The sequence below is a fragment of the Zonotrichia albicollis genome, chromosome 29 (assembly GCF_047830755.1).
Source record: "Zonotrichia albicollis isolate bZonAlb1 chromosome 29, bZonAlb1.hap1, whole genome shotgun sequence".
Classification (NCBI taxonomy): domain Eukaryota; kingdom Metazoa; phylum Chordata; class Aves; order Passeriformes; family Passerellidae; genus Zonotrichia; species Zonotrichia albicollis.
The window spans coordinates 6,483,257-6,503,334 of NC_133847.1; the positions used below are offsets into that span (position 1 = coordinate 6,483,257).

Here is a 20,078-nt window from a genome sequence, read left to right on the forward strand (position 1 = left end):
AGTTACAGAATTTCATTCACCATTCCCAGCTCCTCAGAGTTACAGAATTTCACCATTCCCAGCTCCTCAGAGTTACAGAATTTCATTCACCATTCCCAGCTCCAAAGTTACAGAATTTCACTATTCCCAACTCCAAAGTTACAGAATTTCACTATTCCCAGCTCCTCAGAGTTACAGAATTTCACCATTCCCAGCTCCTCAGAGTTACAGAATTTCACCATTCCCAGCTCCTCAGAGTTACAGAATTTCACCATTCCCAGCTCCTCAGAGTTACAGAATTTCACCATTCCCAGCTCCAGAGTTACAGAATTTCACTATTCCCAGCTCCTCAGAGTTACAGAATTTCACTATTCCCAACTCCAAAGTTACAGAATTTCACCATTCCCAGCTCCTCAGAGTTACAGAATTTCATTCACCATTCCCAACTCCTAAGTCACAGAATTTCACTATTCCCAGCTCCAAAGTTACAGAATTTCACCATTCCCAGCTCCTCAGAGTTACAGAATTTCATTCACCATTCCCAGCTCCAGAGTTACAGAATTTCACCATTCCCAGCTCCTCAGAGTTACAGAATTTCACCATTCCCAGCTCCAGAGTTACAGAATTTCACCATTCCCAGCTCCTCAGAGTTACAGAATTTCACCATTCCCAGCTCCTCAGAGTTACAGAATTTCATTCACCATTCCCAACTCCAAAGTTACAGAATTTCATTCACTATTCCCAACTCCAAAGTTACAGAATTTCACCATTCCCAGCTCCTCAGAGTTACAGAATTTCACCATTCCCAGCTCCAGAGTTACAGAATTTCACCATTCTAACAAAATTTCCAATTTTACCAGGAAGCATCAGGAGCAGGCTTTGACACCACCACACACTGAGCATCTCAGCTATCACCCCACATGAAATGCAGGAAAACTCTACCTTTGTGCAAAGTTTAGAGAGTAAGACACATGATTAAGTTAAAACCCAAACTGTAGCCTAATGGCAACGCTTTGTCCTGCCCTGTACAGCAGAAAGCCAGGCCCTAAATGGACAATGGGCTGTATCAGCAAAGCAGAGAGCAATTAAACCCCACTGTCATCAAGATGTCACCCCACAGGCACGAGAGCTGAGCCAGCCGTGCAGCCTGTTCCCTCTCGCATGCCTGCAGCTTCTGAGCTCAGCTAATCCAGGCTCAAAAGCTGCTCCTGAACAAAATGCAGGCTGTTTGTGTTTGTGGGGTCCCTGCTGCAGCATTCAAATGAACTGAGCTGTGCAGGGGCAGCCCTGCAGCTCTGCGAGGGCCAGAGCTCCTTCAGGCAGGAATGAGATGGAATTGGGGGAAGGAGATGGAATTGGGACACATGAACCCCATGGCTCCCCAAATACCCATCCCAAAACCTCAGGACACATGAACCCCATAACTCCCCCAAAACCTCAGGACAAGGGAACTCCATAACTCTCCCAAATACCCATCCCAAAACCTCAGGACAAGGGAACCCCATAACTCCCCAAATACCCATCCCAAAACCTCAGGACAAGGGAACCCCATAACTCCCCAAATACCCACCCCAAAATCTCAGGACAAGGGAACCCCATAACTGTCCCAAATACCCACCCCAAAACCTCAGGACAAGGGAACCCCATAACTCCCCCAAATACCCACCCCAAAACCTCAGGACAAGGGAACCCCATAACTCCCCCAAATACCCACCCCAAAACCTCAGGACAAGGAAACCCCATAACTCCCCAAATACCCATCCCAAAACCTCAGGACACATGAACCCCATAACTCCCCCAAAACCTCAGGACAAGGGAACCCCATAACTCCCCCAAATACCCATCCCAAAACCTCAGGACAAGGGAACCCCATAACTCCCCCAAATACCCACCCCAAAACCTCAGGACAAGGGAACCCCATAACTCCCCCAAAATCTCAGGACAAGGGAACCCCATAACTCCCCCAAATACCCACCCCAAAACCTCAGGACAAGGGAACCCCATGGCTCCCCCAAATACTCACCCCAAAACCTCAGGACACATGAACCCCATAATTCCCCCAAATACCCACCCCAAAACCTCAGTACACATGAACCCCGTAACTCTCCCAAATACCCACCCCAAAACCTCAGGACAAGGGAACCCCATGGCTCCCTAAATACTCACCCCAAAACCTCAGGACAAGGGAACCCCATAACTCCCCAAATACCCATCCCAAAACCTCAGGACAAGGGAACCCCATAACTCCCCAAAACCTCAGGACAAGGGAACCCCATAACTCCCCAAATACCCACCCCAAAACCTCAGGACAAGGGAACCCCATAACTCCCCAAATACCCACCCCAAAATCTCAGAACAAGGGAACCCCATAACTCCCCCAAATATTCATCCCAAATGCTTTCCTGCAACCCCAAATTTCTATGGCACTGCAGAAGTGAGGAACTCTTTCATGAGCACAGACAAGGAGAGGGGTTTGCTCTGCAATAAATACAAACACAGAGAGGAGATGGCTGCAAGGAGGAAATGCTGTCTCCAAAGAAAAGTCCAGCTGGTTTATGCAGGACACTGAAGAGTGAAATGCACCTGTCTGCAGGGAAAGGCTGCCCTGCCAGGGCCTGGGGAGACACACTGCAAGAGGACAAGAAAATTCAGGTTCATTACAAGAGCTACAGCGTTTTTATTGCAGACACAGCTCCCTTGGGGATGGCCAGGCAGGCACTGGGCCCATTGCTGCTTCCTGGACACCCAGCCCCACTGCTGGATGGGGTCTGGGGGCTTCTGGCTGAAGGTGGAAAACAGGAAAACCACCCCAAAACATGAGGGGACTCCAAATGAGCTCCAAAAATGAGAGGGCTTCCAACCCACCCCAAAAATGAAAGGGGACTCCAAATGCAGCCCCAAAAATGAGAGGGCTTCCAACCCACCCCAAAACATGAGGGGACTCCAAATGCAGCCCCAGAAATTAGAGGGCTTCAAACCCACCCCAAAAGCAGAAGGGACTCCAAATGCAGCCCCAGAAACAAGAGGGCTTCCAACCCACCCCAAAAGCAGAAGGGACTCCAAATTCAGCCCCAAACCCACCACAAAAGGGGCTTCCAACCCACCCCAAAAGCAGAGGGGACTCCAAATGCAGCCCCAAAAACGAGAGGGCTTCAAACCCACCCCAAAAATGAGAGGGCTTCCAACCCATCCCAAAACCAGAGGGGACTCCAAACTCAGCCCCAAACCCACCACAAAAGGGGCTTCAAACCCACCCCAAAACCAGAGGGGACTCCAAATGCAGCCCCAAAAACAAGAGGGCTTCAAACCCATCCCAAAAACAAGAGGGGACTCCAAATGCAGCCCCAAAAACAAGAGGGCTTCCAACCCACCCCAAAAGCAGAAGGGACTCCAAATTCAGCCCCAAACCCACCACAAAAGGGGCTTCCAACCCACCCCAAAAACGAAAGGGGACTCCAAATGAGCCCCAAAAATGAGAGGGCTTCCAACCCACCCCAAAAACGAGAGGGCTTCCAAGCCACCCCAAAAGCAGAGCGCTCTGAGGCCAGGGGGAAGGTGGAATGCAAGAAAAAGGAAAATATCAAGGAGGGTTTGTGGCTCCCAATGAAGCCAGGCAGGCTGCAGATGCCAGGAGCAGGGGCAGCATGGCCTCCTGTGGGAATCCAGCCTGGCACACTCCGGGCACGTTTCCCAACGGGACAGCTCTCTCTCCTTTTTTTAACTCGGTGTTTTCCCTCCTTGCCTCTGCACTGAGCTAAGGCAGACCTGCTCATTAAGGAGAGCAATAATCATAAAGTCTCATCAGCAGGCTGCCACAAGGGCTGTAATGATGATTATCTGCAGTTTAATCATGACAAACTCCCACCAATGCCACTGTTAACAAGATGGGGCTGCTCGGGGAGGCTTTGTCAGAGGAGCAGGAGCCAACTCCCACGGCTTCCAAGGGCTTAGGGAGGAAAGGTTTGCGAGGAAAAAAATCTCCTTTGCACCCCTGTGCAGCTTCCAGTGCTTAGAACTGATCAAAGCAGGCAGAATCAATTAAAAGTGACAATAATGAAAGAATTAGCAAGGCACAGAACACGGTGCTCGTTTCTGAGCGTAATAACCCAGGAGTTTCCTTCCTGCAAGTAAAAATCCTCCCAGTTTTGATACAGCTGCTGCATCTCCCTGCAAAGGAAGTCTCATTCTGTGGGAGTGCATTTTCTGCATCCGCTGCTCCCTCCAGAAGGGTGTTCCAGACCCTCCCTGGCACTGAGAACCAGAAACCCTCAAAGTTATTTTAATTTCACTGCTCAGTGCTGCATTCTGGAGTCAGAACTGGCCATTCAAACACCTTTACCTTTATTTCAGCCTTGTCCTGTTCTCCTCCTCAAGGATCCCTTTCCCTTTTCCACAAGCACACCAGAAATCAGCAGAATTCTGCTCTAACTCTTCTTTTTATCACCCTTTTTCCTGAAGGGATTTCTCTCCTCTAACTCCAACTAAAAGCAATAAAAGGTAAAAGTGGGAAAGCATAAAACAAGTTGCAACAACATTTCCCAAAGCTCTACTCCAAAGATAATGCTGTGCTGGCAAATTCAAATTGCAAAAAACAAAACAAAACAAAAAAAAAAATCAAGTCCAAACCTAGAAATAAGTCCTGTTGTTTTATGACTTGCAACTAATTTGAGGCAGAGTTAAATGAACAAATCCCAATGCTCATCCCTTATTAAAAGTAGCAAATCTAGAGTAGGTTGTTTACACAGGAAAGAAGTGGCTGAAGTAAAATTAATTTTGAATTTAAGTCTGCTCACATGGCTCGAGTCTGCACTGCCTGGCTTTTACAGTTGCAGTAAATTAAAGACAGGGTAGGAAAAAGGAAGGTAAATATTGGTATTTCTAAAGTGCAGGCAAAGGAAAGCAAACCCTTAGACTTGTTTTTCAAACACATGGATTTGCTTTGAAGCACTGTTTTCAACAAAAACCATTATTGCAGAAGGAAGCTTCCTGTTCTGCCTCCCTATACTGGAAATAGTGATAATATTAAATATGATATTAAATATTATACTAAATATAGTATTACATGAGAGTAAATATGATATTAAATAGTATATAGAATATACTATTTATAATATATATAATATATATAATATATATATTATATATATATTATATAGATAGATAGTATATTCTATATATAGAGAGAGAATATACTATCTATTAGATGTAATACCTTATTTAATGTAATAGATAGTATATTCTATATATATATATATATATAATATACTATACTATCTATTACATTAAATAAGATATTAAATTTGATGTTAAATGTGATATCAAATATTCCTCTAAGAGAAGTCCAGCAGTATCTGCAGCATCTGCACACATCTGCACTGCAAGGCAATTCAGAGAGCTCAGTTTGGCAAGAATCCCATTAAGACATCCATGCCCAAAACCCCCTGGGCAATCATCTCTTGCATGCAACGCTGCTTGTTTTTGCAGTGTTTTATTGGAGTTATCAGATGATCCTGTTAAACTGGGAAAGGACAGAGGGGAAAACAACAACAAAACTGGCAAAGGAAACTGAATCATCCGAAATCCCCAACTCTGCTAAAGGTGACACAGCAGCGCTGGCTTTCCCTGGAGGATTCATTCACTCGTTAGGAGCCCAGAATCCAGAGGGGTTGGATGCTTTCAGATTAATGTTTTAAGAGTCATTCCTGCTGAACAAGACCCCTTGAATGAAGCCCCCTGTGCTGTCTCTGGCAGCAGAGGGAACTTTGCTGGTTTCAGGGTGCTGGAGGTGTGGCCACCTCTGCAACAGCCCCAAAATCCTTGTGGAAATTACACGAAAAACAAATTTCCATCACACAAACCACTTGGCTGGCTGCTGTCCCTCCTGGAGATGGCACTTCTCCCTGATCTGAGCCTTTCTGAAGCAATGCAGCAATGCAGGTTTGGGGCTCAGAGGGTACGAGAATTAAAAGCTTCTCCAGGCCCAGCTGTATCAAACGTAGCTACTACCAGTATTTTGCTTTCTGCACCGCACAGAACGCCCGAGTGCCAGGAGAAAATGCTTCCCAAATTAAGGCAGGGAAGTGTGTCACGATAGCACATCCCAACTCCCCCTCATCCCACCAGGGATAAATAAAGCTCCAGAACTGAGTGAGGCACCCAAGCTCCTCCGTGCCAGCCTGAGGGCCACACAAGGGATGGAAGAGACTCCAGAGCCGCACTGAGGGCTGGGATTTGTTCCTTAAATAAAACATTTCAGCCCTGCTCCAAACTCCCTCCACCTGTCAGACACAGGTGATGTTCCCCAATTGGAAAGAGCTGGATCCAACTGGTACCTGGGATCCTCAAATCCTAGGAAAATCAGGGAATCACTCAACACCCTGAGCTGGAAGGGATTCCTCACAAGGAATATCAAAGTGCAGCTCCTGGGCCTGCACAGACACCCCAACAATCCCACCCTGGCATGGGGACCCCTGGAAACAACCACAGAGCAGCAGGAGACACATGAAGAGAGAAAATTAAAAAGAGCTTCATAAACAATTTGGAAAAAACTTTTCAGAGACAACAGCTCAGGCACAATTTTCAAACCACAACCTTTGAGTTAGGCTGAAAAGTAAGGATTCATTTAAATCCCATTGATGCTGGAATGGCCAAGGATTCCAGCACTGGCTGGCTCCAAGTGTGCCTAAGAGAAAGGGAGAGGGATACTCTTGAATTACACCAGGTGGATTTCACTGAACACTGAGGCACCTCAGCTCAAGCACCATTCCAAGAATAGTTTTACAAAAAAGCTGAATGGCTCCAGTCAGCTACAACTCAGTTAAAAATAAATCTCTTCAATGCCTTCCAATATACCTGTATTGCTGGGTTCTTGGGCAACCTGAGGGTTTCCAATAATTATTATTGTTTTTAAACTGTTCTCTTTCACCCATCAGGTTAAAAAGCCACACAGGCACAAAGAGAAGCTGGCTAAGTACAGCTCCAAAATTGCCAGCAAATGTACACTTAAGAGAGAAGTGGTGGAAAAATCTGTCAGCTTGGCATCTGCAGCATTGTGTGTAACAAAAAAAGGTAATTCACCTTTTCAGCCCCAATCAAGGTAACATGGCTGTTCCAGCCAGGATGTTATTGGGAGCAGTTTTACTGTGTCAGGCTGCTCACACAGCAAGCTGAGACACTTAATACGTGAAAATTAAAGCGAGAGATTAAACACAGCAACACTGGGTTACAACTTATAAAACAGGAACAGTGAAATATCAGAAGCTGACGGTTGTTTCTGACCTAGTTTTCACTGGAGAACAGTCAAAGAGCTGAAAAGACTGAGGCGAGGCTGAAGGTGCTGAAATTCCAGTAGTGCTGGGGAGCAGGATTAGAGGAAAAGCCTGCAGACATTCAAAGGGAGGTGCAGGCTCGGCTCCGGTGCCATCCCGGGAGCAGCAGGGACAGCAGGAGGGCACCATGAGGAGGAGAGAAAACCTCAAACACTGGAGAGAATCATTTTAAAAACATCGTGCCTGGATTTCAGGAGGGTATTTTCATTGCTTTTCTTCTGAGAGCACAAATGTGCTGTCAAACACCTGGGCTCATTTGAATAACAAGAGGAAAAAATTAAACCCCTTTATGCAAGAGAACTGCGAGTACCAGGAGAGATGCCATGCGGGGAGGGAGGGCTGGTGAGAGGAGAGCCAGGTGATCCCATCCCTGTAAGCTGTTCACATGTCTCCCTCTGTTCTGCAGCTCCAAATTTACTTCCACGCTGCTTTTAAGCCTCATTAAGGAGCGCTGTGCTGCTGGGCTGACATGTCAGATTTTTAAATGACCTTTGTACCGACAACAGCGTTACCAAGCTGCTAAGAACAGGGGGACAAAAAAAAAAAAAAACAAAAAAAAACAAACGAAACAAGTGGTTTTCCATGATTAGGAGAGGTACGCCGTGGCTGTTTGCATTTATCCAAGCTCCAAAAAAACTCCCACCTGTCAGGAAAGCGAGCCATAAAAAAAAAGAGCAATTCTCTCTGAAGGGCAACTGTGACGGCATCAGCACTGCTGGCCATTCTTAACGTGGGACTTATCACACAAGGTAAACAGGAGTGACTATCAGTTAATGAACAACACAACCCCGAGGCTGAATTTTAAAGAGCGTGTTCTCCACTGCAATCTTTTAATGAAAATACAGCAGTTCAAACCCACCGAATTTGCTTACGAAAGTCTCATTTATTTTAGGACATATTAAGACACCAGGGCTGATTCACTTGCCTATGTGCTCATAAGGTGGCTTAAATGAGCTGCTGAAACATCACAACGATTCTTATCTTCCACAGGGCTTTACTCCTTTTCTCGCAAGAGGAAAATATAGAAAGACAATTGAGAGATCAGATTGACGAACCCGTCCGACCATCCCGGCCCAGATCTCGCCTCACAATGCTGAGCCCAGGAAAACAAGCCTGGGCCGGTTCTGTGCTCCCTGTGCCCAGCTATATCCTATTGACACTCGCAGGGAACAGTAATTACTAGTCTGAGAAAGTTCTGCTGGAGATGATCTTCAGATGTTCCTCACAGTGCTGCAGGTGGAGGCTGAGATAAAGCACGGTCAGAGGCTGGATCCTGAGGGAATCCCAGAGAAACCCCACCAGCAGCACCCCACGAGCCAGAGCAACCCCAAAAGTCAAACCAAGATGCTCAGACACGGATTCTTTTGGGCTCCAGGCAAACAGAGGCGCTCCAACGCCAGCCAGGACAGAGGGAACACAGGACAGAGCAACCCCAAAAGTCAAATCAAGATGCTCAGACATGGAGTCTTTTGGGCTCCAGGCAAACAGAGGCGCTCCAACGCCAGCCAGGACAGAGGGAACACAACGTGACAGACACTCGGAATTCAGCACCCAAATTCCTGCCATCTCCACCGGGGACAAAGCAACAAAGCACTCAAATATCCCAGGGTTTTTCCTATCACCGAGGGAAGCTGCCCAAGAAAAATCCAGCTGGGCACACTGAGCAAGAGAACCTCTCTAGATTTCCTGCCACGATAGAACCTTGTGTTACATACCCTCTGCTAACAGCCTCCTCCAGCTTCCAGGGATGCTTTCTCCAGGAGAAAAGCGAAGGCAGTTGCCTGAAGAAGTTAAATTAGGTGCTGCCTTCGCTTCAGCAAGAAGCACAGAACCTGCACTGTTTCAGCTACCTCTGTATTTGCACTGCCAGGCTGGTCAGTAACAAACCTGCTCCAAAAATAAAGCCACAAACAGTAAAAGAAAGAACACACTCTTCTCAACTGGCAAAAATCTGCCTAAAAAATAAGTCAGATGTTTCTTTGCTCTCCGCAAGGACACCTGAGAAAGTTCAGGTTACAACGAATTCCAAAAATAAACATGAAAAATTTTCAGATAAGAAGAGGAAAAACATACCAGGGCTGCTGACCAAACAGGGAGCGACCACAGTGCCACGAAAAGACTCCCAACAGCCCTCAGAGAATTCAGACATTCACACAGGATCTCTCTTGCCTGACACGGGCAGCTCAGCCAATTCACACATGCAAAAGAAGTGGTGTGGCCACTGAGCCGGCACTTAATTGTCTGACCAGAATTTTTGGTCTAAATTTAACAATCCAGGCAAGTCATAGTTAGCTGGAACGTTTTGCTCTCTTAGCCCATCTGAGTTAGGGTAAATGTGTTTCTTCCTGCTGTCAGCGTCAGTAAATTTAGCCTTAATGACAAGTAAAAGGTCTTTAGATGCAGTTAAATGGCTTTAATTGTATGAGAGAGCTCAAACTTGCAGCCCAGTGCAGGCAGCACCCACATTAGGTACAGCTCCAAACGCTTGCAGGAAGGTTGTGGAAACATGCCTGGAACTATAACATCAAACCTTCCAGGTAATAAATCTGTTTCTTCTCCCCCTTCACGTTAAGAAACCCCAAAGTGCTCTAGATTTTAATGCAGTAAGAACAAAGTCCGTAATTCATAAGCAGAAAAATGTTTGCTGTTGGTTTTAATCACCACCACGTTCCACGTCAACCCCGGTGCCTGTTCCAAACACATCCAAGATATCCCATTCACGTCCCTAAAGGTTAAATATGTTTTACTTTATCCATTCCTGCCTCCCTCTTCCCATTTCCACATTTGCAAAGATTAAACACGAAGCCGCTTCCTGAGCAGAGCTGGGCGTTTTGGGACTCTCCACCAGCTCCAGGACTCCAGGCTGGGAGAACTGGTTTGTGACAATGCTCCTGTGGAAAACACCCTTGATTTCTGGAATAAATGCAGGGATTGGCAGCTGTGACATGTGCAGGAACACGGGAGCTTTCAGACGCTTAGCCACCTCAGGGGCATTAGGGAATGAAGCCCTGAACGAGGCAGGGAGCATTTGGGATTTGCAGCAGGACAAGCAGCAGCAGCAGCAGCTTCCCACAAAACACTCGGACAACCAAAGGTTCTTTTGAGGGGTCATTAAATGAGAGAAGGAAGCAGAGCTGGTGGCCAGGACCACCAGGCTGCCATCAAGGTCACAGCCATGGGTGTCACTGAAAGCACTTTTCAAAAGAAATTGGTGGCAGAGCTCCTACGCACTTCTTAAGGGACTATTTATGGGAGCAGAAGTTGTTCTTAATTCTGCGAGAAGCAGAAGCAGAGGTCACCATTGGGGCTCCGGCAGCTCTGAGGGCTCAACATCCCTGCCCGGGGGAACAGGTGCTGCCAGGCTTTTCAAAAATCTATTTTAATGCCACAGGAACTCTGCTTTCGGAGCAAAGTCCTGCTCAGCACTGCCTGCAGTCAGCAGGATCTGCCCGAGACGCCGCTGAAGGAAACGCAGACACCCTGTGACAGAGGCTCCGACCTTCCCGGCTCCGTCACTTTACAGCAGTTTCGCTCTGAATCACGAATTTCCGCCTGCGTTGGGGCCGGCTACCGGAGCCCCACAGAGTCGGGAGTTAAATTAATGAGCTGCTGTCACCGGCCCAGGGCGGCCACACCGTCCCTGGAGAGCTTCAAAGGCTCCGAAAGCCGCCCATGAGCGAGGGCTGTCCCCCGGTGCCAGGTGAGCCCGGCCACGGCCGCCTCGCCGCCCTTATAAGGCTTCCAAGGCTCCGTTTCCGCTTGCCCAAGCCCAGGCAGGGTGGAAAATTCGCTTCCTCGCTGCTCCGCCCATGCCGGGCTCCAAAAAGCATCCAGGAATGGAAGAATTGACACTGGGATCCCTGGAGGAGGTGAAGCCTCGGCTCCGGCATAACCCTGGGGCACCTCCAGCACTGGGGAGCAGAGGGAACTCGGAAGCACTGCTTTTATTCTCTGCATCCCCTGTGAAAAACTCTCATTTTTCTTGCTATTCAGCTGCACTTAAGCCTTTCACGTTTGATGGCAGCAAGCTTTGCAGGTTAACAAGGAGTTGGGAACATTATTTCCTTTCACTGATTTAGCCATAATACACTTTATTATATACCGGCAGCACAGAAAACAGCCCTGGCTCAGGGTTCCACACAGTTTTTGCACAAGTCAGTATTACTGTGAGCAATTCTGAAGCCAGTCCTACCTCCTGGTCACAGCGAGGTCTGTGTTATCCAGGTCTGGTGCCATTATCAACTTCTCTGAGCATCACAAACACACCAACCCTCCTATTCACTAAACAAACACAGCCACATCCATCAGCCTCAACATCCACCAGTGCTGGCAAAAAACGAAGCCCAGTGTACGCAGGCAATTAAAAAGCTGCTTAATTTTCAATAAATGCTCTCCCTTCTGTGGATTATAAAGTTGTTTTTTACTAAAAACCTCTGCACAGTCACTTTTTTCACATCAAGCTCATCCCTTTTTCCACAGCAGATTCCTCTCAGTGCCAGAAGCAGAGAAGCAGAGATTTATCTGCAGCCATCAGTGGTTTGTCCTCGCCCTCACCTGCTGCTCACCAAATGGCAGAGCCCAGCTCATCCACACACAGATTTTCTCAAAAGACACAAAAATGGTGGCAAAGGAGCTTATAAAACCAAGTTTTACCCATTCCCTTGTTGCCTTCTTTCCTGGGGACTGGGGAAGGCAGAAACACAGCCCGTTTGATTTTCTCATAGAAACCAGGAGCCAAAACCAACTGAAATCAGCGCCGGAGCTGGAAAGGTACAACAAAACTCACACAAACATAAAGTCTAGACACTGAAATGTGGAAATATGATTCAAATAACCACAACTGGCACATAACACACTGATTGCAGCCCATCGCAGAATGGGCCTCAGTGGGGAGGAATATAGAAGGAAGATTAAATTAGTTCTTCCACCTCAGTTGTAGAAAATATGGATCCTGTGGGCACAGTGATATGGATTGAGCCCGAGTTTCTTCCGTCCTGCTGGGATTTTTGTTAGGATTTTAAGTAACACACATCTGCTCTAGCTAAGTAACAACAATCAGCTTAAACTTCATATAGAATCATAGAAGGTTTGGGTTAGAGAAAAAAAAAAAATCACTAAATTCAGTTTATTCCAGGAGCAGGGACACCTTCCACCATCCCAGGTTGCTCCAAGCTGGCCTGGGACACCTCCAGGGCTGGGGCAGCCCCAGCTTCTGTCTCCCCATCACTGATCCCACATGAACCTGCCCCGGCTGCCACATGCTCTTATCAAAGCATGGCTGGACTCATCCATGCTCAAAACACAGAGCCAAGTAGCCAAGAGGATGTTGTTTGTGCTGATGAAATCTAAATACTACAGAGACTGAGGCAATTGGCTGCTCTCAGGAAGTTCTGTGGTACCTGCTGAGCTGCATCACGTGTGGGCACCAACCTCAAGGACAAAGTCTGCGTCTACCATTAAACCCAACAGCACAGAATGGAGCCCAAAAGGAGAAATAGCTCAGCTTTCCACAAAAATCTGCACTGAAGTGTTCTCTCCTGCATAAAAGGGAGAGCAGAGGGTTAACCCTGGACCAGAGCAGGGAAGATTCCAGGTGGGTGGAGGGGGACAGCTCAGTCAAGCCCTGCTCACCAGTGCTGACCTCTTTTTGAGTTTAACAAATGCTGGTTTCTTTAAATTAGAGAAAGGCACTAGTCCAATGTAAAGAAAGGAGAGACCAAGTGCACGGAGCTGTGTTTTCTCTAGACTGTAATGCAGAAAGGATTGGATTTTGGGAAGGCTGCTCTCCCAGTGCAGCAGGGATACACACAGCACTCAGCAAACTCAGAGGTTTAGCATGCTCTTTAATATATAAATGCTTGGAAAAAAACCCCAAACCCACCAAAATCCCCAGTCAGAAGGCAATACCAGATTACCAGGGTGTGCAGAAGTTGCCTTCTGTACATGGGATGTTCCTAAGCAACACATGAGCTACTCCAGAAAACTCTTATCAGCAAATCCAACCTCCTTTCCTGGATAATTCATCTAGGTCAAGCTAAGGCACGTTGAACACCAGAGCCCAGTCTTTTTGGTGATGCCTCCTCTGTATCCACCCTGGATGAAATATTAGCACAGTTCAGGTTATCAGCATGTCTTTTCATGAGCATTGAGTTCACTGCAGATAATGGTTCCTCCAGAAACAGCATTAACCTTAATTATTCAGAGGTAACTCTATCCCAACCTTCCTGATGTTGTGATGCTGAGTGAGCTTTCCCCTTCTCTTTTCCCAAAAACCCAAACAAATCTGGGATATTACAGCAAATGAGGGTGCCCAGCACAGGATGCCAGACACAGGGCATCCCTTCAAAGTCCACCTAACCCCGTGCAGCCACTCCATCCATTCAAACGCATTCTCCTGTGCATTAGCAGCAAAAGCACCAAGTCAGCCAAAATGTATTCTTCTCCCATGGATTAGCTGGCACAAATTAGTACGGGAGTGACGCATGCAGTCTGTCCCTTCCCATTTTTCAACATGCACAAACACCGGGGATTTGGAGACGCTTCACGAGTTTCTGCTTACAAGTTAGAGGCGGAGTTGAAATGGTCTGAAATGTGCGAATCGTTGGGGAGATAACACGGCCATTCACCGAGGAGACCTCAAACGCTCCCTCCTCAAAGGCTGCCCTCCCTCCCTGGGCAGATAAAGGCGCTGCTGCTGCCCCAGCACGGGAACTGCTCCAACAGCACCAGCATGGGCCGAGCTGCACCAGGACAAACCCAACCCAGCAGGACAGAACAGCCCCGATGCTGGAGGATCACTCGGAGCTGACCAGCAGCACGGTCCCTGGGAGACACATTGTTCTGAAAAGACCTCTCTGCTTCAGACAGAAGTTAAAAAGATATTATTTTTTTTCTTTATTTATTTCTTTTCTTTCTGCTGTTTAAGTGGAGTAAGAAATCAGAATATACTGAAAAAGAGAAAGGGTTTAATTTTGCTAATTTTGTGGTTTAATCACCACATTCAGCCACCATTGATACAACAGATGAAATATCCCCCTTGAACTAAAAAAAGAACAACCTAGCCCCATATAAATAACATAAAGGGTTAATCTTCTAGCTTGCTTCCCCCTGTATTGCCAGAGAGCAAAAATTATTAAGTCAAATTCAACTTCTCCAATTAATGGTAGGGTATGTTTTGCTGATAAAAAGCAGATCACGTTTGATTAAAAAAAAAAAAAAAAAAAAAGCAAGCCCCATCAGTCACAAGGATTCTGTCACAAACTTTCTATTTTCCTTTGGCACATCACCAATTAGACCTAGTTCTTTAGTCTGCTACCACCAGTATAAAAAAAAGGCATAATGGGTTTATAATTTGCCACCAAATCCCATAGCAACTGTACGTCACTTCAGATGTAAATTACAGACAATTCCTTCCAATGCCGTTTGAAAACTATAGAGATGAATCTATAATTTGAGCAGATCCAAACGCTACACGGCTGGGAGAAACAGCTTCCCTAAATAATTGAAAGGAAACCGCCACGGGCCAAAACACTGCTCGTGCACGATGTTCAGCGTCTCTTTGTCCCCCTGCTTGCCATGGGAGGTGCCACACTCAGGTCAGCGTGAGGAAGAGCACTGAGCAGCGCAGGGTGTTCTGCAGATCCTGTCCCATTTCTGCTGATGAGCCGTACGTGTGCCATGAGCTTCCTCTCCAGGCTCCTGTGATTCACTCAGTCATGTCACCGACTCATGCTCCCGATGTCGTAAGAGCCTCAATTTTGACGGACTACAGCATCAGTGAATTAATAGGACAGGAAAAAACAGGTTACAGGCAAGGAGGAATGATGCAAAAAGCTCTGAGATAATTCAATGAATTTTGATTGGAATGGCGGATTGTTCCTCTCCTCCTGACACCTGCGAGCAGCTTTCAATTCTCAAGTCAGCATGAATACGCATTACCCTAAAGACCCTGTAATGACAGCACAGCCTTCATTTTGTGTTTCGTGCTTTGAACACAGCAAGATGAAGGAATCTCCACAACCTGCTCCAAAAGCCAGGGCTGGAAAGTTATTTCAATAAATAGCAGCTCCAAGGGGTCGGGTTAACTCTCATTTCCAGGGGATTTCTCGCACGGTTGGTTTTAGGGCAGTATGGGGAAGAGGATTTGGGGAGCCACATCTATCAGACCACAGTCCCAAAATTCAGCTGGGTGAGCACAGGGACAACGTGCCTTGGTTATCTCAGCTTAGTCCCCAATAAATATTTGTGCATCTGCCAAAGTTCACCAGTGAATCAACCGGTGGCTGCAGTTCAAAACGCTCTGGGGTAGCAGGGGCAGAGAGGGACAGCGGGAGCAGGACGTGCTGCCCAGCTCCAGCACCAAGGGATGCTGCAGCCTTCTTTAAAGGGTTCTTCAAACCCTCCGAAAAGCACCAGGAAGGCAGGACCAGGAGCAGAGCTCAGCCATTGTCAGGTCAACACAGAAGGACAGGGAAAGGTGTACAACCACATCACGCTGCCTGTAACCAAAGAACCACCCCTCAGCCTCAGAGAGAGGTTTACAGAAATAGGTGGAAGTTGGGAAATTCCCAGGTGAGGGCTCCAGGAACAGCCCTAACACTGTCTGTGTGCCATCAGCACCTTCAGTGCAAGGGAGGCAGAGCCACTGCCAAGGGACACCCGGGTCTGCCATGTGGCACCTGAATCAGGCAGGAAGATGGGACTTACCCGGGATGCTGCTAAAAAACAGATGTGGAAAATACAGGATGAATGGTAACTAAGGGAATTAGGTGAGGATGGTAAAATATCTCCTCACCAAGGACAGGAATGCAAGAGGAAAGCAAGGCACAGGTGTGAGGAGTTCCCTTCTATCTTGACAGGGGCAGGAACAAAGTCGGGGCCACACAAGAAGTGATGGGAAAAGTAATGGAATCATCTAATCCCAGAAAGGTGTGGGTCAGAAAAACCTTGAAGACCACCCAGCTCCATCCCCTTGCCATGGCAGGAACACTTTCCACCAGAAGAGACGGCTCCAAGCCCCATCCAAGCTGGCCTTGGCCATGCCCTGCCTTTTGGGGGGAGTGGCAATGCCTCACCACGTACACACCCCAAAAGGAAGGCAGCAAACTGCAGGCTGCTCTGGAATTACACTCCCTGCAGATCCCAGAGCTGGTTTAGGTGAGCACTCCAGACTGGCTCCATTTCAGCAGCGGACAAACCAACTCGGGACACACTTCCCACTGCTCGGCCCTCTGAGCTCAGCAGCCAGAGCTCTCGGTTTCACAACTGTGGGGAAACAGTTTCGGGGGCAGCAAGTTTCACAAGGAGCAGCTGGGTGACATCTCACCGTCCCCAGTGAAGCCAGCGCTAATTCTCTTTTTAAGGCTCCTATTTCTTTCAGGTGAGCTACCAAAGAAACCCTTCCCAGGACCAGAAGGCAGCAGCCCTGTGAGCTGGAGCTCCTCATCCTCTGTCCCTGACACAGGAGCAGCTTGCTGGAGCAGGAGAGTTGGGGATCAGTATCTCAGAATCACAGAATGGTTTGGGCTGGGAGGGATCTTAAAGCTCAACCTGTTTTAAACCCTTCCATGAGCAGGGACACCTTCCACTAGACCAGGCTGCTCCAAACCCTCTCCAGAATTTGGATCCTGACCATTTTCCTCCCTAGGACGCAGACAACTCAGCAGAAGCACGAGAGCACAGCTCAGCAGAGGCCCAACAAGACAAATATCTGCTTCTCCACAGCCCTGCTGCCTGATCCACACATGGTGCAGCTCCACACCAAGCCTGCAACTGCTCTGGCACCAGGGACACTCCAAACACATGGCAGCTCGCCCGGCTGGGTGATCATTTTTGGATTATGTAATCCCAATACATTATTATTAGCCCAAGAACAAACTCAAGCAAGGCACTGAAGACATTTCCCTGCCCGCGCTGGCAGAGGGACCGGGCCCTGTCGCAGGAACGGCACGGCCGCGCTCCCCCGGTGCCCCAAACAGGTCAGGCTGCACACGCTGGGCTCCAGGTAGCACAAAGAGCAGCATTGGATTCCAGGCCATTATCCACATTACACAACGCTGCCCTCGGTTCCGCCGCGTTTCAGACCAAGGGCCGGAGCGAATTCTTTCCGTGGAGCCGCTGCAGCCCCAAGTGAAAGCGGAGCTGGGGTGGACAAACAGAAGCTGCAAAGGTGTGCTGGGGGTGGCTCCCGGCAGGGCAGGGCCCGCAGCTTCCGAGGAAGCCCAGACCTTCCCCAAGCCGGGGAAACTGTTTATAGAACCCATGCAGAACGAGCATATGTGTTTAATAGCCCACTAATTGTTGCGTTATTCACTACACAAACAAGCAGCTCTTCTGCCCTTATCCCTTCCTGCCCAGTTAATCACCAGGAGCCTCTGACTATTTCTCTTTTGGGTGGCGGTGAAGGAAGCAAAGTTCATTAGTGGCCGTTGGCCACCAAACAATCCTGAGCCCAGACTTCATTTAGAAAATAAACACCACTATTCATGTGTGACATGGACTCGGAATAGCTTCCCAAAATATTTAACGCAGCTGCCTGTAGTCTTCCTACTCTCCCTCACCCAAAATAAAAGGCTTTCCCAATATATAGGAAAGAATTATTTGGATTATTTGTTTCATTTTTCAGAGAGGAAAAAAAGCTAATAATTCAGTCTTCCCAAGTCACTTATTCCTTCTGACTTCTCATAATGCTGATAAACACTCATTAAAATATAAGTTGATAAACCCTGGTACAGTCATTACCTTCGTCCTCATACAGAGATTGCCCAATTCAGTGATGTGATGTAACCAACACCCTAAATTAAAAATAGTGTTGTGACAACATATGGTTTATCCTACAGAAGCTGGCAGGCAGGACGCTCCTAATGACAAACGGGTTTAGGCTCCCAGCTTCCCCCAGCAAGGTGAGGAGACAGAAATGCTCGTCGCAGGATCGGAGGCGGAAAGAAAAAATACAATAAAAATAAAATTACACTAAAAAAATGACAGTTTTGAACCCCTCTCCGGTCCATCCCAACACCAGCTGCCGAGCTTTTGCCATTATTCTCTATTTACATGACTAATAAGCTCTCTGGACGCATTTCAAGGAAACGGCACGGAAAAGACAATCTGGAAATTTCAAAATACAGCCTGAACGTGCCTCCCCCCGTTGCTGCCGGGAGGGGAGCACCGACCGGCGGCGGATGAACACCCGGGAGCACCGGGAGGGGACAGCGATGGGGGGACCCCCCAGCCCGGGATGGCAGCACCGGGGACGGACCCGCCGCCCCCCCCCCCACGGCTTTGCAAACCCACGTCACGTTCACCGGGGAAACGGGGGGGGGGGGGCACCGACGTCCCTGGGCCCCCCTCCCCAGGCACTCACGGGGACTGACGGCAGCTCCTCGTCACCTCCCGGGGGCACCGAGCGCCCGCCCCCGCACCGGCACCGCGGGGCCCCTGTCACCCACCGGGGGTCCCCGCTCACCCACCGGGGCGGCGGCACACGGGGGTGCCCCCGGCAATCACCGGGGCGGGGAAGGGGAGGCACCGACAGCTCCCGGTGCCCCGCGGGCACTCGGCGGAGGATCGCGACCCCTCCCCGGTCACTCACCGGGGGGCCGGGGGGACCCCGCAAACACCGCCGGGGATGAGGAACACACCGCGGTGCTCCGGGGCGTTACCGGGAGCGGCACCGCGGGGTCTCCCCGGTGTCCCGCAGGCACCTGGCACCGGGATCGCCCCCCCCCCCATTCCCGGTTCCCCGGTCACTCACGGACGGGGGGGGGGGGGGGCGGGAGCCTCCGCACGCCCTCAGCCCCCACCACGGAGTCCCCCCGCCCCGGGCCACACAGCCACGCCACGAGGAGCTCCCCTCTCTCACCTCCCCTCACATCCCCGCCGGTGCCGCCCGCAGGGCTCCGTCCGGGGGCCTCGTGGCGGCCGCCCGCTCGCCCTCGGCGGGGCCGTGCCCGCCGCCCCTCGCCCGCCAGCCCCGTACCTTACAGGCCTGGTAGCTCTCGAAGGCGCGCAGGGCGCTCTCCGTGAGCTTGACGTGGAAGACGGAGACGCGGGTGCCGCGGCCGAGGCGGCCGCAGGACAGCCCGTACCCGCGCTCCGCCTGCAGCGCCGCCATCTTGGGACCGTCTCCCCCTCCGCGCCTGGGCCGCCGGGGCCGCCCGCCGCCGCCACGCCCCTCCTTATGAATTATTCATGATGCGCCGCTCCGCTGGCCACGCCCACGCGGGGCGCCTGTTGCTGGGGCGAGGAGGTGGGCAGCGGGCGCGCCGATTGGCTGGGTGATGCCGGGCGCAGCGTCGGATTGGCCCGTGGGGAGGAGGAGGCGGGGATATGTAAATAAGGGCGCGGGGCATGCTGGGGAGGGTGGTCTGGCGCAGCCGGGGAGCGCTGCGGGAGCGTGGGGAGGGGGTGGCGGGTGGGGAACCCCGGTGTGAACCCCCGGGAATGAATGAACCCCCCTGACCCACCCTGGGGAATGAACCCTCCGGGTGGGAACGCCCTGAAACCCCTTGGCGTCAATTACCCGGGTGTGAGCCCCCCAGGCATGAAATCCCCAGGTGTGAACTCCAAGGCATGAACCTTCTGGAGCCCCCAGGTGTGACCCCCCCAGGCATGAACCCTCTGGATCCCCAGGCATGAAATCCCCAGGTGTGAGCCCCCCAGGTATGAACCCTCTGGGCCCCCTTGGGCATGAGCCCCCAGGGCATGACACTCCGTGGTGGGCAGCCCCTGTACTCCCCCAGGTGTGAATCCTCCAGGAATGAACCCCCCAAC

At 49.7% G+C, this 20,078-nt stretch overlaps 1 protein-coding gene across 2 annotated transcripts in view; it reads right to left on the bottom strand.

The window, feature by feature from the left end:
- Positions 1-19,475, bottom strand: part of ELL (elongation factor for RNA polymerase II) — a 54,429-nt gene extending 34,954 nt beyond the window's left edge. The window contains exon 1 of one of the 2 annotated variants that reach the window (XM_074528461.1): positions 19,285-19,475. In XM_074528461.1, coding sequence (XP_074384562.1) covers positions 19,285-19,419 — 135 coding nt within the window. In that variant the 5' untranslated portion in view covers positions 19,420-19,475. The remainder of the gene's footprint in view (positions 1-19,284) is intronic. The other variant, XM_074528462.1, reaches the window with a different exon arrangement.
- Between the last annotated feature and the right edge of the window lie 603 nt (positions 19,476-20,078).